This window comes from Chaetura pelagica, unplaced genomic scaffold, assembly GCF_000747805.2.
Source record: "Chaetura pelagica isolate M959 unplaced genomic scaffold, ChaPel_1.0 scaffold463, whole genome shotgun sequence".
NCBI classification, from domain to species: Eukaryota; Metazoa; Chordata; class Aves; order Apodiformes; family Apodidae; genus Chaetura; species Chaetura pelagica.
Genome location: NW_009952816.1, coordinates 52149 through 68568, shown reverse-complemented (window position 1 = coordinate 68568; position 16420 = coordinate 52149). Strand labels below are relative to the sequence as shown.

At 48.6% G+C, this 16420-nt stretch overlaps 1 protein-coding gene across 3 annotated transcripts in view; it reads left to right on the top strand.

The window, feature by feature from the left end:
• GATAD2A (GATA zinc finger domain containing 2A) overlaps positions 1-11095 on the top strand; it is a 16856-nt gene extending 5761 nt beyond the window's left edge. Inside the window, exons 2-11 of one of the 3 annotated variants that reach the window (XM_009995058.1) lie at positions 1229-1355; positions 1857-1988; positions 3215-3304; positions 5237-5368; positions 6425-6592; positions 7534-7813; positions 7886-7888; positions 8661-8950; positions 9590-9773; positions 10702-11082. In XM_009995058.1, the coding sequence (XP_009993360.1) occupies positions 1229-1355; positions 1857-1988; positions 3215-3304; positions 5237-5368; positions 6425-6592; positions 7534-7813; positions 7886-7888; positions 8661-8950; positions 9590-9773; positions 10702-10832 (1537 nt within the window). In that variant the 3' untranslated portion in view covers positions 10833-11082. Of the gene's footprint in view, positions 1-1228; positions 1356-1856; positions 1989-3214; positions 3305-5236; positions 5369-6424; positions 6593-7533; positions 7814-7885; positions 7889-8660; positions 8951-9589; positions 9774-10701 lie in introns of all 3 variants that reach the window. The other 2 variants (XM_009995059.1, XM_009995060.1) reach the window with 2 other exon arrangements.
• Positions 11096-16420: the final 5325 nt, after the last annotated feature.

Here is a 16420-nt window from a genome sequence, read left to right as displayed (position 1 = left end):
CGGTGCCGCCATCCGGAGGGTTCAGGGGCCGGGGCAGAACCGGGTTTGGGCTCCAAAGGGAACCCGGGTTCGGGCCGCAGGGACAAGCCCCGGGACGCGGCGATGGCAGCTCCGGCCCGGCCCCGGGGCAGCCCCCGGCCCCCATGGCGTTCCCAGGGGAGCTGGGCAGGCCCTGCTGCCTGGAGAAGGGGGGAATTGTCACCCGTGGCCATCGGCGGCTGTAGCCCAATAACGGCCTTCACGTTGGATCTGCAGGTGGGCTGGGGGTGTGACCTCTTGACCGTGGAATTCCCCCCTCCCCTCCTTAGGGATCCCTCCCTCCATGAGGCATCCCCCCTCCCGGGGCTCCCTCCCCTCATCTGGGTGGGTTCAGGGCTGGTGAGGAGCCCTGGTCTTCCCAGAGTGAGCTGGTTCATGTACCCAACGCTGCCTGCTCAAATCCCCATCTTCCTGTCATTCCCAGCTGTTTCAGTAACTCTGCTTTCCATGAGGGATTTACCCTTAAAGCCTGAGGAGAGGCCAGTGCCTGACTCCTGTCTCAGCCCTTCCCTCCTGCTCTGGCTGTCACGTCTGTGCCTTCTCAGCTTCTTCACCTGGGGAGCAGTTTATCCAACTGGTCAGAGCTTGGCTTGACCCAGTTACTTCCCTGCTAAGAGCAATCCAAGCCAGTTTGGTGCATTCAGACACAGGGAAAAGCTGGAAATACTTCACCTGTGCTCCTGGTACTTTTTGGAACACCCTCCTTTTAACTTAACTCCAGTTCCCAGGCTTGCTGTGCCCTCTAGAGGACACTCCTCTACTTTTTTCCTTTAGTTTTTCCACTAACGTTGAGATTACATTTAAAAATCTGATTCCTGCAGTATCTGAGGCTGGTTTTGCAGTATCCAAAATGCCATTTGACCAGGATTCTCCTCTGGTGCAAACACAACCCTGGAAAGCCTCCGTGTCTCCTAAAGGGGGGGGAGGGTTGAAGTGGAGAAGCTAATTTGAAAGAATCCACCCCTGCTCTGTGCTGTGGCTGCATCTTGCCTCCTGGCACCTTTTTGAACTTAATATCCACAAGGAGAGCAGAAGTGGATTGAGCTTCTCCATGTCAAGTTCATTCAGGATTCCAGAGGTTTGGGATCAATCTCACAGAAGGTTGTAAATCACCTCACTTTGCAGCATGAAGTAGTTGTTCCCTTGTTCTGATTGACTGAATTCTCTGTGTTTCTCTTTTGGTTTGCAGTGAAATGAGAGAAAAGAGAGTCCCCTCACCAGATGTTATAGTTTTATCCGACAATGAACCTTCTAGCCCTAGGATGAATGGTTTAACAAAAATAGCATTAAAAGAGACCAACACGGAGGCCCTCATGGTGAGTCTTCTTGGCTTGGCAGGCTTGAGGTGATGCCACCTGGGAAGAATGGAGCACCCACTTGTCCCCACAGGGTCCCCTGTGATCCCAGGGTCAGGTGGATACCTGGTTTCATAAAGATGGATTTGCAAGTGGGGAATCTTGGAGCTGTTAAAGGCTGATGGTCTTTTATTTTCCCTCAGCCTCTTCACTCCTTAATTTTTACATCCTTCAAAAGTGCCTCTTTTGCCTTTTCCCTCCCTTACTCAGCAGGCCAGAACTGAGATTTGTTGCCTGACTCTTGACTTGTTTTCCTACTGAAAACACCTAAAAAAACCTACTGTTTTGCCTTTGAGCTCCTGCTCCACACTCAACTTGTGTCGCTACGTTTTGCAGACATGTCTGTGGCACTGAGACACAGCTGATGATTACAAAGCTCTACATTATTTTTGTAACTTGAGTGGTCTGTCTTTTCCCTCCCCCTGTTTTCCTCCTGTTTTCCTCTTCTGTGTGGCCCTGCAGAAGAGCAGCCCAGAGGAGCGTGAGAGGATGATCAAACAGCTGAAGGAAGAGCTACGGTTAGAAGAAGCAAAGCTTGTTTTGTTGAAAAAGCTACGGCAAAGTCAAATCCAGAAGGAGACCACTACTCAGAAGGTATTTCTTTTCCTACATATACCTACCATCCCATCTGAAATGGAGGGGAAAGTGAAATCATTGGGGTGGCTGCTGTAACCTGTGGGGCACAGACAGCTTTCCAGTGTGGCGTGTCTCACTTCCCATCCAGTCTTTATGGAGTTGTGATGGTTTATCCTGTTAACCGTTCCTTTTTGTGGAACTTTTTTTGCCTTGCCAAGACCAAAGAACAGGACAGTTGATGGCTGTAACACTTCCAGTGATCAAACCCTCTGTCCAGTACTTAGTACCAAGTTGAGGCTGCTGAAACACACATGGAGGAGATTCTTGCCACGTCACAAACGTGCTGACAGGTGGAACTGAAGTGTTTAACCCCAGGCTCTGGGGGCTGGGGGGTCTGCTCTGTGCTGCGTGGCAGAAGCCCAGCTCTGGATCCCAGGTTTTTCCAGGTGAAGTCAGTCAGCAGTTGCCTGGTGTGCCAGCATGGAATGGGAGAGGTAGAGGGTGGCAGAAGAGGCAAGGGAGGGGGTGTGAACTCCCCACGCGCTGCTATCAAGGCACAGGTGAAATCTCAATATCTGTAACAATGGCAACTAAACCACTTTATTTTGCAGCGTGTTATGCTGACTTGATGGATCTTGTGATGTGTAGATTTGGGAGCATCTCAGGGTGCAGGTGGATGTTGACTCCTGGCTGGGTTTGGTTCTTTTATTGGCCTCTTTCTCCTGGACTTCTGAAGTGCTTCAGTTGATGGGGTTGAAACTAATGCCAGTACCTGCCTCCCTCAGCTCACTGCTGAGCAGTGAGCTCTGGGTGTCTGACCTAACCGGGGTGAAATGGCTCATCCTAAACTTCTTAACAGCTGAAGTCTTTTTCCTCAACTTGTTTTTCACGCTGTGTTATGCTTGAACCTAATTAGTTGTGATGACTAGTAAAGGTGGATAAGGCTGAAGTGGGCTCTAAGCCGAGACTGCTTAAATAGATTTCCACATTGCTCTGCTTTCTGGTGTGCAAACCCTTATTTTCCTGGTATAATCTTATCTCTACTCACCTAATAATGTCTCTGTTTAACTGTGCATGTTGAGAAGCTTGGAGGAAGGAAAGGGATGGGCTGGGGTGGGAGCCACGGTCTTTGAAGATTCCATTCCCCAGGCACAAGGGGCTAAACGCTTTTATTCCCTGAGCTTCTGTAATTCTGCTTGCACCCTTACACTCGTCTGCTTTCTTTCTGGTTTTTCCTCTTCCAGCCTGCTGGTTCCTCTGGGAGTGCTGTGGCCACCCCTCCGCCCTTGGTGCGGGGACCGCAGAGCGTTCCTGCTGGCAAACCATCCCTCCAGGTCAGTGGGGTGGGCCAGGCTGCCAGGTGCAGGGCATGGAGCAGAGAAAGAAGGTGCACAGGGCAGGGAAAGGACAATCCCATCCCATTCCTGGATTTGAAGCCAAGCAGAATTATATATCTTTTTCTTTAAAACTCCCAAAACCCCACTGTAAGCTTTTTTTTTTCAGAGTGATTGGGGTGGGAGATCCAAGTAAGTTGTCACCCAGAGATAACTCTCACAAGCTTACATTTTGGTGGCTGATCATCCTGATCCACTCTGCTGATAAACACATCCATACTACTGCTAACAGGGTGGATGTGGTGGAGTTATGTCCTAGGGATCTTGGGGCAGCCTGTTGCCAGACCCCTCGAGAGACTGGGATGAACTGGGAGAGCTGAGTGAATTGTAGTAATTTCTGTTGGCTTGGTGGCTGGATGGCACTTGGTGGTAGGGCACATCTTGGTTCAGACTAAATTACATGGAACCTTGGAAAGCCTGAGGAGAAGGGAAAGAAAAAACCAGCAGAGACAATTGACATCTGTCAACCTGATCTGCCTCTTGAGTCTCAGTATGTTGCTGGATTTCAAATATTTACGGTTGTTTAACTTGGGCTAATTTGAAACAAATTTCAAAACTGCTTCAGCCCAAGCTGCTTTCACTCAGAAAATGGCAACTTTTCATTTCCAGATCTCCTAGAAGGCTGGGCTCGAGGGGAGGGGTGGATTTTTCTCTCTGTGTAGGAAACACTCAGCAGCCCTAAAGCAGTCTGTCAGCTGGAGTGATCCCTTCCTTGAGGCCAAGTTGCCTCCACTGAAGACAGCACTTTCAGAGGAACTGGAGCACGAGTTAAACCTTCAGCCATCAGACAGTGAAACTCCAGGTGGACAGAGCAGAGAGCTTGGAGCTAAGAATCCAGAATTGAACTTACTCTGCCTAATTTGCTGTGTTTGGGCAAATGAACCTAACCCCCCATCTGCTTTTGCTTGACTCTACAAACTCTACTAATCCCTGGGTGCAGGAGCTGAGTTAACATTTGGTCTCCACTTGAAAGGCATCACAGGAGCAGGGAAAACTTCCCACCTGCCTAAATATGTGTGTGTAGCCATGGTAAAAGTGGGAGCTTTGGTGTTTTTGGAAGTCTTCCTTCACTGGTGATGGCCAGGTGGAGGGAGGTGGCCAGATGTGGGAAGCCACGTGAACAGGATGGGGAGGTTTGTTGCTCTTGAGCAGCGAGTGCTCCTCAGTGGGCTGCAGGAATGAAGGGAGGCAGGAAACCATCTCACCTTTTATAGCAGCATGAGAAACTTGGAGGATTTAATGCAGTCTGCAGCCTGGAAAGCACAGGCAGTGCTTTTTCAAACTTCTTTAGCCTGATTCCTTTTCTTCTCAATTTTTTTCCCCAAGCTTTCCCCTTCTCCTGTCTCTTTTTTTCCTTCCCACATTTCCTGCACCAGTCTGCTCCCCTCCCTGCCTTCCTGCCTCTCCAACTTGTCTGCCCTGTGCTCCTCCTTGAAGACAGCACTTGGTATTTCCCCATTCTCTTACTGCCCCTCAAAACCAGACTGGTTTTGTTTGGTTTTGGGACACTTCACTGCACTGAAACCAGCCCAACCATCTCTTGTCTGCTGGCTCAGGACAGATCCTCACCCATACCACTCGCGTAGCCCTGCCCGGGCTGTGACCTCCCTCTCGGGATGGCTGAGTGCAGCAGTTCTTGAGCTATTCCTGAATTCCAGAGGTGGGAGGGCAGAGGAAAATGTTGCTCAGGAATGCTCTTCACCTTTTGGATTCTGTGCAGGATGAGAGAGAACAGCCCCTGAGCCTGTAGCCAGGTGCCACCGCGTCCCCACCTGTCCGAGGGGGCAGATGCTGCTCTGTGGGTCACTGAGCAACAGGAGCAGAAACACACCAGGGCAAAACCATGCAAGTCAACTCTTCCCTGTTTTGCAGACCTCTTCTACACGGATCCCAGGCACTGTTATTCCCCCTCCCTTGGTCCGTGGAGGGCAGCAGACTTCTTCAAAATTAGGAACTCAGCAAAACACGCAGATAGTGATGCCACCTCTGGTCAGAGGAGCACAGGTAAGGATTTACCTTGGGGTAGATCTGCTCTGGTTTTCCTTCATGCATCTGAACTATCATTTTTCTGCTTGTCTGGAGGGTACCTATGAAGTCCTTCCTGGAATTTCTTAATATGGCTGGATCCCTGCTGAAAGATCCTGCATCATATTGTGCTTCCAGTGCAGCATGAGGGAAGTGCTTTGGTGTTGCCTCCAAATGCTGCCTCCTTCAGCTGTGCCAAAGCACTTGGTTTGCCTTTACTGGGAAAGTTCATGTACAGACTTCCAGCTTCACTTGCTCTTCTCAGAAGAGCAGCAGCAGCAGAGAAAATGAAAGTCCCTACTTCTTCCATTTTTGTTTTCCTTTCATTCTTTCTCTCATCTCAATGTCACCTTTTCAAATGCTAGAACTCATTTTTCCCTCTCATTGTGTCTGTCTTGCAATTGAACAAGAGCTGCTGAGATGAGGTAGTTGCCTGGAATTCTGGAAGTGCTGCTTGGAGAGTGTTTATCACCTGTGACAGAAAAGAGGCAGGAAAACAATATTCCATTTGATTCCATCTTCTACAATTCCAACTTCCATGGGATACCAGGGGGAAAAAAAAACAAACAGCTTCCTTGCTAAGCAAAGGTTTATTTTGCAGTGGAAGGGTCTGCTTGTATCAAGGAGGAAGGTAGAGATTTGGTATTTTATGTTCTTTCTCTTCTGATTAGGGAGAAAAACTCATCCTGAGAAGCAGCTTTCCTAGGGCCTTGAAAATGAAATGGGCTTAACAATGATACACTCTGAAGAGATTTCACTCAGAAACTTAAGATTTTTTTGGCACAGCTGTTTAGGCCACAGTGCAGTGGCCTCTCCTACATCCTCTCCTCCTTGTTTCATTTTGACAGAGGGAAAGGGACAAAACTCCCCAGTTTGGCCCGGATGTTAACGATCCGCTCTCTTTGCGTCCCCTGCTTTGCCTCCTTTCCACTGTCTCATGCCATCCCATCGGATTCCCACCGCTCCCCTCCTGCTCTCCAACCCTCCCCATCCTTCATGGCACCATCACATCAGCCCATTTCTGTCTCTTCCCAGCAAATCCACAACATCAGACAGCACTCCAGCACGGGGCCTCCTCCGCTGCTGCTGGCACCACGGGCCTCGGTCCCCAGCGTCCAGATTCAGGGACAGAGGATTATCCAGCAGGGGCTGATCCGTGTGGCCAACGTCCCCAACACCAGCCTGCTGGTCAACATCCCACAGGTGAGTTCCCCAAGGCATCTGGTGCCAAACATATTGATCAGGAGATGAATGGTTGTCATTAATAATGCTTGGGTTATTGGGTCTAATCAGGGTGGCCTGGTGTCCTCCAGCTGCTGTGGTTGCTCATAACTGCTCCTTGTCCATAGAATCATAGAATGGTTAAGGTTGGAAAGGACCTTACAGATCATTCCCATGCAGTCCCTTCCTCTGTTCCCAGTCACCCCCTGTACGTAGGAAGGAAGAGAAACATCAGAGTGTTGGAAAGAAATGGATATTTCAGTGATCTGAGCTTTGTGCCTTGTCTCTCAGCTGTTGCTGCAGCAGGAGCTGCCCTTGGGAGGGGGCAGGGGCTTCATCTCTCTTCCTTGAAAAGCAAAACTGAGCGTTCTGGTGACCAGAGCTCTTGTCTGAGAGACCTGCCTGGCACTGGAATCCCAGACTGGTTTGGGTTGGAAGGACCTGAAAGATCAACTAGATCCAACCCCTCTGCATGGGCAGGGGCACCTCCCACCAGCCCAGGTTGCTCCAAGCCCCATCCAACCTGCCCTTCAACACTGCCAGGGATGGGGCAGCCACAGCTTCCCTGGGCAACCTGGGCAAGGGTCTCATCATCCTCACACTAAAGAATTTCCTCCTCATGTCCAACCTCAATCTCCCTCTTCCAGTTTTCATCCATTCCTCCCTTGTCCTCTCACTCCTGCCCTTGTCCCAAGTGCCTCCCCAGCTTTCCTGGAGCCCTTTCAGGCACTGGAAGCTGCTCTAAGGTCTCCCTGGAGCCTTCTCTTTTCCAGGCTGAACACCCCAACTCTCCCAGCCTGTCCCCAGAGCTGCTCCAGCCCTCAGATCTCCATGACCTCCTCTAGTTTTACTCCAAACCCTTGTGTTGGGGGCATCCAGAACCAGACCCAATGTCCCTGAGCTATTGTCCTCTTTCCTCCCAGGCTTCCCCAACTTCAATCAAAGGTACCACAGTGACATCTGCTCAGGCCAATGCCACCACGACCAGCGCCGCTTCCATCGTCAACTCCAGCGAGTCCCCGGCCAGCCGGCAAGCGGCCGCCAAGCTGGCCTTGAGAAAGCAGCTGGAGAAGACACTCTTGGAGATCCCTCCTCCCAAGCCACCTGCTCCAGAGATGAACTTCCTGCCAAGTGCAGCCAATAACGAATTTATTTACCTAGTCGGGTTGGAAGAAGTTGTGCAGAACCTGCTGGAGACTCAAGGTGAGGTTGCCTTAAAAATGTTCCTCAGAGGCCGGGAGTGATCTCTTCCCATCTGGGTTTTTACCTCCACAGCAGGTAGCAAGGAGTTCCAGGCTTTGCAGGAGTGAATTGTCATGCTCTGTCAGATCTAGGATTCACTTCCTTTTAATAATTTTCAAACTTGAATTCAGAATTCTTAAGAAAAAGAATAAAAAAATTAAAAAAAACAAATAAAACAACCAGTTGTGATTCTCACAAGCAAGACACTGGTGGTGGAGATTTCTCTAAAATGTTTCCAGTTCTCCCCAGAGCTGTAGACTTCCTATTGCCCACTTCTTTGTCCATAGCCAGTAAGTTCTCAGTATCTAAAGCTGGGTCCTTTTGCACACACTGACAGAAGGGAAGAGTTTAAGGGTTGAATCATGGAATTGTTTAGGTTGGAAAAGACCTTGAAGGATCACGAAGTCCAACTACTAACCCAACTTTACCAAGTCCACTGCTTACCCACATCCCTCAGCACCATGTCTAGACGACTTCTAAGTGCTACTAGGGATGGTGACTCCACCACATCCCTGGGCATCCTGTTCCAGTGCTTGACAACCATTTCTGTGAAGAAATTTCTCCTAATATCCAACCTGAATCTCCCCTGGTACAACTTGAGGCTGTTTCCTCTTGTATTGTTTGTTACTTGCCCCTCTACAACCTCCTTTCAGGTGCAAAACCTCCTTTGAGAGCTGCAAAAGGCTCCAGGCTGCGGGTGGAGGGTTTGCTGTGTGTTTTTAATGCTGGAATATCCTTGAGGTTTCCAAGTTCTGCTCATTCCTAGAAGCCACAGCCCAGCTGAGCTTGCCCTGCTTGTATTCTCCAGGTAAAGTTTCGGTCCCCATGTCCTCCCGCGAGCCCTACATGTGTGCTCAGTGTAAGACTGACTTCACCTGCCGCTGGAGGGAGGAGAAGAACGGGACCATCATGTGTGAAACCTGCATGACATCCAACCAGAAGAAGGCCTTGAAAGCTGAGCACACCAACCGGCTGAAGGCCGCCTTCGTCAAAGCCCTGCAGCAGGAGCAGGAGATCGAGCAGAGGATCCTGCAGCAAACCTCCTCTCCTGGGCAGACCAAGGCAGACCCCATCGTGCAGCACCACTCACTCAAGCAGGTGAGGCTCCTTCCAGGTCCTGGTGACAAGGGACAAGTGTGAAACTGAGGCATGACCTTCATAGAATCGTAGGATGGAGTGGGCTGGGTTGGATGGGAGCTTAAAGATCAGCTAATTTCAACCCCCCTGCGTGGGCAGGGGCACCTCCCACCAGAGTGACTTCCCAGTTCAGGAGAGTCTGCTGGAGAGTCCAGCACAGGGTAATGAAGATGACTGGGGGGGTTAGAGCATCTCCCTGGTGAGGAAAGGCTGAGGGAGCTGGGGCTGTTCAGCCTGCAGAGGAGAAGGCTGAGGCAGAAGGCACCTTACTAATGTCTGAGTGTCCAGGGGTGGGTGCAGGAGGACAGAGCAAAACTCTGCTCAGTAGCTCCCAGTGACAGGATGAGGGGCAATGGGCACAAGCTGAAATATGGGAAGTTCCACTGAAATATGAGAAGAAACTTCTCTACTATGAAGGTGATGGAGCCCTGGGACAGGCTGCCCAGGGGCGCTGTGGAGTCTCCTTCTCTGGAGACATCCCAACCCCCCCTGGATGCAGCCCTGGGAAATGTGCTCCAGAGGATCCTGCTTTAGCAGGGGACTGGCTGATCACCAGAGGTCCCTTCCTTGATTCCATCTGACTCTCTGCTCTCTTGCCAGACTTCCAGCCAGATGTCCCGAGGTCCTGGAGGTGCCCGGGGGGTGTTGCACCCCTTCAGCCAGTCCCCCAAGCTGCAGAACACCTCGTCTGCTGCAGCCCTGGGCAGCCGGCCGGGGAAGCACGCGGAGAGACCCGGCAGCAAGGGCAGCGCGGCCGCCTGGAAGAAGACTCCCATCAATACAGGTGGGTTCTTCTCTCAGGTCTCTTCTGTCTTCAGCTCCTCTCTGTCCAGCAGTCCTAGCTCTAAGGATGCTTTCCCTTTGACACTTCCTGCATGGAAGCCTCAAAGATGTTGCTCTCAGGATTGTTGGCTCTGGGTTTCGGGGTGGATTGTTGGCTCGTGGAAAAAGGGGCAGTTGGGTGGTGCTGCCAAACCCCTGCTCTGGTGCTGCCAAACCCCTGCTCTGGTGCTGCCAAACCCCTGCTTTGGTGCTGCCAACCTCTGCTTCACACACTTAAAACCAGGGGCACTGCCAAGCTGTTCAGGAGGGGTCCCTGTGCAGCCCCTCCCAGGCTGCATGAGCCGGTTGGGAATTTCTGGGAGCTGAATTCAGGTATTTCCATGTGGCTGGTGTTTCTCTTTGCTGGGGCAACGTACAGGCAAGAGATGGTTTTGCTCTGAGGCCCTAGTGTGCACTCCCAGCCTTCCTCAGGACTGGCAGTAACTAAAGCTGTTGCTTTCAGCAGATGAAAATTATAAATTCTAATCTTTCTTTTATATAAAAGAACGTGACTCAAGAGGAGTCATTTGTTTTCTGCAATGATAATTAGGATCTCCTGGAAAGAAACACTGTAGCAACTAGCTCTTTTGTGATCTACTTTCTTGCCTGGTAATGAATGGATTTCATCTTATTTTTGTTACTCCTGACAGCTTAATTTCTCATTTGAAATGTGATTTCAATGCAGAGAGCTCTGGCCTGCTCAGATCTTCATTCCTGGTAGAAAATCCTGCTCCTGTTGGTTCAGATAACTGATCTTCTGAGGGTCTCTGGCCTTGGCAGCCAGTAGTGCTTACTTAGATGATCTGTTTTCATGTGGGTGACATGGTTTGTGTCTCAGGTTGGTGTCACACTGTGACCTGTGTCCCCTCTGCTCTGTTCTGTGTCCCCAGGGGGGGCTCTGCCCTTCGTCAGCCCTGGCTTAGCTGTGCACAAATCCTCCTCAGCCGTCGACCGCCAGCGCGAGTATCTCCTGGATATGATTCCCCCACGGTCCATCCCACAGTCTGCCACGTGGAAATAATGCAGAGGAGCCCAGAGGAAGACTTTCCTGTCTCTGCCATCCTTTTTATACCACATTACAGTGGAATCTGCTTTAATCCCAGCTGGATATGCCCCAGGCTTTATAGGATGCAAGAAGACCACTCCTCATCCCATCGAGTGCTGCTGTCCCTGCTATGAGAAAAATGACACCACGTGGGTGGGAAAGACTTGAGCTCATTTGGTTCAGATTCTGATGATTTGACTGATGATGAAGGCTGTCAGGGAAGGGGAAGAATCCTTTTTCTCTTTTTTTTTTTGTGTTTTGTTTTTTGTTTTGTTTTGTTTTTTTGCTTTATGTATTTAGTTTGGATGGTTGGTTGTTTTCTTTTTTTTTGGCACCAGCACAAAAGGAGGGACTGAATGACTCTGCCTTTGGGTTCCTTATTCATAGCTCCCCGTGCAGCAGGAACGTGGTGTTCCCTGGGGATGGATGTCACTGCAAGGAGAGAGAGGAATTTCAACCCCATCCTGCAGATGCATTTAGTGAGCCGAGTTCATGTTTGCTTTTCTTCCCTGCCCCTCCTCCAGCCAGGAAGGCAGTTCTACAGATCATAATGTTTCCAAATCTTCTGATGATGATGAGCTAATGATAAATAAGTGCAAACTCAAAATTCCAGTTGAGTATGTTTTGTTTTTCTTCCTAAGGGACTGGCTGCCACCAAAACTTGTCTGGTAGGTGGGAACCAGTGCAGGAGTCTCTCACTTTTGTTGGATTCTGTTTGGAATAGACTTTGAACTGTTGATAGTCTGAAAACCTAATTTCCTGAATAGACAAACACCTTTGTTCAGTCTTTCTAATTCAGCGAAGAGCAGTTGGGCCTTTCATATGTTCCCAGAGACTTAAAAGTTGAAACTGTTTTTTGATTATTTTCTTTTTTTGGAGGGTTTTTTGTTGTTGTTGTTGTTGTTTTGAGCAATTTTACTCAAAAAAAAAAAAAAAAAAAAAAGAAAAAAAAAATAGAAAAAAAAAAAAAAAAAGACCAACGTGATTCTTCTCAACATCTGCCTCTTTTCTTCTCTTTCTTAGAAAGCATGCATGAATAATCAGACCACAGTGCTGCTGTTAATTGTAAAAATCATTAGTAAACTTCCAGGTGCTGTTTACTATATAACCATTGTAATTTTCTATCCTAAAATCAGCATCTCACCAACATCATTGTCTGCCCTGGGGCATGGGGATTGTGAAGCTTTTACGTTGTCAAAGGCAGTTGCAACCCTATTTGCTAGGCTGGTCCCCGTGCTGCTCCTTGCTGTGGTGGCCCTGGTGACAGTGCCAGCACGTGCTGGGGGCAGGACTGCCCACCTTGATCCCTCTCCAGCTCCGTTCTTCCAGGCATCCCGAGCATGCTCCTCTGTCCATCACTTGTTTCCTTCTTGACAGAGCTTTAGGTGACCCTGCTTTCAGGACAGCTCTCCAAGTGGTTTTAAATGTTTTGGGAATTCCATGAGTTTCAACCCAAACCCATCAGGTCCAGTTTTGGTTTGTTCCGTTCTTGTCACCTTCCCTGTGCTTCTCCCAAATTACAAGTTGAATTCAAGTGGCAGAAATATGCCTTACTACTTAGGTTGCATATCAGTGCTGGAAGTAGTGCTGATAAGAATTATTTGCAAAATTATATATATATATCTATATATCTATATATAAAAGAAAAAGGGGGGGGGAGAGGGGTTACTATTCAGCCCGTGCTGAATCTATTTTCTTAGCAGTTGCTGTTAGATCCAACACCAACCCAATAACTGGGCAGGGTTGTTCCCCCTTCAGATCTAACTTGAATAGTGACACAAAAAACTCCTTCATTTGAGCCCCTCTTCTGTTGTGTGAATATCAGTATTTAGATACTTTAAAAAAAACCAAACCTGTTCAGTAGTCTAGAAACTCCCTAGTTTTGCAACTGTATAAAGCCCTAGAACTTCAATTTGACTTTGGTTTTGTTTGTTTGTTTGTTTTACAAATGTACATGAAGAAAATGGGGATGAGAGGAATGGGTCTGAGTTCTGTCATTGTTCTTTTCATTCCAAGATTTTGGGGTTGGGAGATGGGAGAGACACTGAAGTGCATTTTAGTTTTGCACTTCGAAATGTGATGAGAAAGTTTCTGTTCCTTTTCCTGTGTGGAGTTTTTTGGGTTGTTTTTTTTTTTTGTTTGGTTGGGGTTTTCCCTCCCCTCTCTCCTGACAAATCCCTGGGTTCTCTTGGCATTGATGCCAGTGTCTGGTGCTGTTGCATCCCTGGACATTTGTTTAAAAAGAACAAGCAAAACTTCTCAAACTAAAATTCAAATCTGACTGTTTTTTGGGAAACCTGCACAACTTCACCCTCTTCCCAGTGCAGCTTTAGCTTCAGCTGATGCTGGGGGGGAAAAAAAAGGGGGGGGAATGGAAAGAGGGGCAGAAATATTGAACTTGCCTGTTCTAAAAGCCATGTCAAAACCTTTTTGGATACCAGCAGTTCTGTGCAGCAGCTTGAGAATTTTTGTTTCAGCCCAGAGGGCAGGAGAGATGTAAAATAAGCCTTAAAATCATTGAGAAGACTTATTTTAAGGTTTGGAACTGAAAATACAGACGAGTATACAAATGTTGCTCCCTCAGCAGTGCTGGGCCACAACCTATTCTCCTTTAATGTAGGATAAAACCCCCCAAACATTATCCTAGATGTTGGGGTGGGATTATTTTGGAGGCCTTGTCAGTGAAGAGGAAATCTTACAGGGATATTTGGCTGTTGGGATTCAAACCAGTTTTGACATGGGTTTTAACCTGTGGTTCTTGGAGCTTTGCAGGTAATTTGGGGGTTTTATTTATTTAGATAAATGTACCAGGAAAAGACTGAAGTTGTATCCATGTGTTAAATGCCAGATTTGCTTCTTCCTTCCTAGTTAAAACTTCATACTCAGTTAAGTAGTGTTGACCTGGGCTAGTTAAGGACCCGTGCTGGGTTTATTTAGTTAGTTGTTCAAACACTTGCTGCAGTCTTTCCAAATCTCCTCCTGCCCTTCTGTTCATTCCCCTTCTTGCAGGGAAAATGAGGAAAGAGATCCAAAAAAACCTCACAGACAAGCAGAGGAACTCAGTATAGGTGGAATAGCCACGGGAGGATGTTCCAGCCTGATGGTGAAATCCTTTGGGAACCGTGAAGGAGGGAGGGGGGAGGGTTAGATGTGCTTTGGAGAACAGAATCCTTGGTTCATCCCTCCCGTTGGGAATTCCCGCCTCCGTAAGGGCTACGGATCTGCAGAGCTGCCCACGCTCTCCTCCCCAGCCTGCTCCTGGGAAACAAAAACACACACAAAAAAAAAAAACCCAACAAAACACCACAAAACCAACCGTTTGACTTCGAGCTCCCTCAGAACCAGAGACTGCAGGTGCTGCTCCACAGCCCGGCCTGGCCAGCGGTTGCATCCAGGTGGAGTATCCGGCCTCGTGTCCCGTTCCCCCCAGCCCCTCCACTGCTTCGCTGCAAACTGCTGCATGAGCTGGTTTGACATTGCTGGGGTGCTGCTTGCTTCCCCCCTCTCCTGGGGAGAGGGTTAGAGCAGCCTTGGTTCTTTGCAAGCCATATAACCTTTCTTGGAGACCTTGCGACGGCAAGATTTTATAATCCAGTAATAATGACAATGACTTTATTGTACTTAGATTTTAGCAACTTGTGAAATAAAACCCCGGATTTTCATTTGAAACCCGTGTTGCAATTTGGGAGCTTGTGTGGTGGCCTGGTTTGTTGGTTTTTTCAATTGTTACTTTGGCACTTTTTTTGGTTTTATGGCCTCGTTTATTCTCTGTGTGACTGGGGGGTGTTGGCAAAGGGTCAGTTCTTCACTCAGACACACCAGGAGTTGCCTGGTGGAACCTTTTGTTTTCATAGCACAGTCGACTTGGGGGGTGTTTCCAGCTGGTGGAGAAGGTGACTTTGCTGATTTCTGTATTCTAGGGATTCTTGGATCGGTGAGGAAGACTCTTGGTTAACCTTAAATTCAGGATCATTTGGGTTGTTGTTTTTTTTATCATTGTCATTTTAGGGCAACGTTAACTCTGAATCCTGAGACTTCATTGTGACTCCTTTTTTTTGGCTCACTAAGGAAAAAAAGCCACGACCAAAGTACAAACCAGGATGGAAAATTGGGGAGGAGGGGGGGGGAAGATTGGGCTGAAGAAATGAGAGCAGAGCAAGCTGAGGCAGATCTCATCAAAACCCCCCTCATCAAAACACAATTGAGCTCATTTCTCATTTTCTCCTTTGGGAAGGAGCACAGAAGCTTCTTTTTTTTTGTAATAATGAATATATAAATATATATATAAAAAGCAAAAAGACCTCAAGGAACCACAGGAGTGTTTGCTGAAGGCAGAGCTCTGTACATTGCATTTAGTGAGATAATTTGCATTGTGCTTTTTTTTTAATTAAAAAAACAACAAAAAAACCCACAAAACGGGGGAAAAAAGAAACATTTATAATCACTTACCACAGGAGTTTAACAGGAACGTGACACCAGGGCAGGGTTTTGTCACTCATATTTATTGTGACTCTAAATCTTTGATAATAAAACAAAAAAAATATATATAAAAAAAACAATAAATAAAAAGGAAGAAGAGGAATTTCCCACCAAAACCTGAGAGTCTCAGTGGTGGAAGGATCTGAAACCAAGAAGTGTAAATTGTGTTGTGAGGGATTTTTAGTATTTGGATGAGAATAAAGAAATGGAGAAACTCTTGGCTCTGCCTCTTCTTTCCAGTCCCCTCCCAGGATTCCTCAGGGATTGTGGGTGAAGGTGGGAACAGCTCCTTTTGGAAGAGAAAAACCTGGATTTTTGGGACTAGCAAGAGGTGACAGGAGGGGAGGAGAGTCCTGCAGGTCCCAGAGGGGCAGAGCCACCTCCCTCCAGGAGATGGGAACAGCTCCTGCTTGGCAACAGCCTGAGTAATTAACCGCCTTAATAACGATCACTGGGGCAAGGATTTCTGCTCCCAGGGAGGTGGTGGTTTATTTCAAAAGAAACGTGTCAGGCAGAGCAGGTGATGGTTTCTGAAACACGAAACAACTCTCCTGTGTCCCTTGTTTTTAAGTCAGGTTTGAGGGGACCTGGGGCATCAGCTCTTCCTGGTGGCACCAGTGCCCTGTGGAAAAGGATGGAGCCTGGGAAGTCTGCTCCTAAAATTAGCACTGGGAGCTGAGCCTCCCGCTCTAATTGCAGGTCTGTGGGTGATGGGTGGATGTTGAGGCATGAAAATCCAGCTCTGCCCCCCCGGGGGAGCGGGGCTGGATGGGGCTGGGGGGTGGGAACTCTCCAGGCTTTGAGGGGAACAGCCCTGGAGAAGGGAAACCTGGGGGCTGCGGTTCGGGTGGTGCTGGGAAAACCTCCTCCGATGTGGTTCTTCCCCCTTCCATGCAGAAATAATCCCAGTTATCCCAGTCCCATCACTGGGTTCTGCACCCACTGAACGAGCTCAGGGCAGCCCAGGGACTTGTCCCTACACCCTGGAGGAGCCTTCCCAGCATCCCGGGAGGACCATGGGCTCATCCTTCCCTCTGTCCTCCCTGTCCCACCCACCCTGGGGGGCTTGGCCCGTGTCCCCCCCC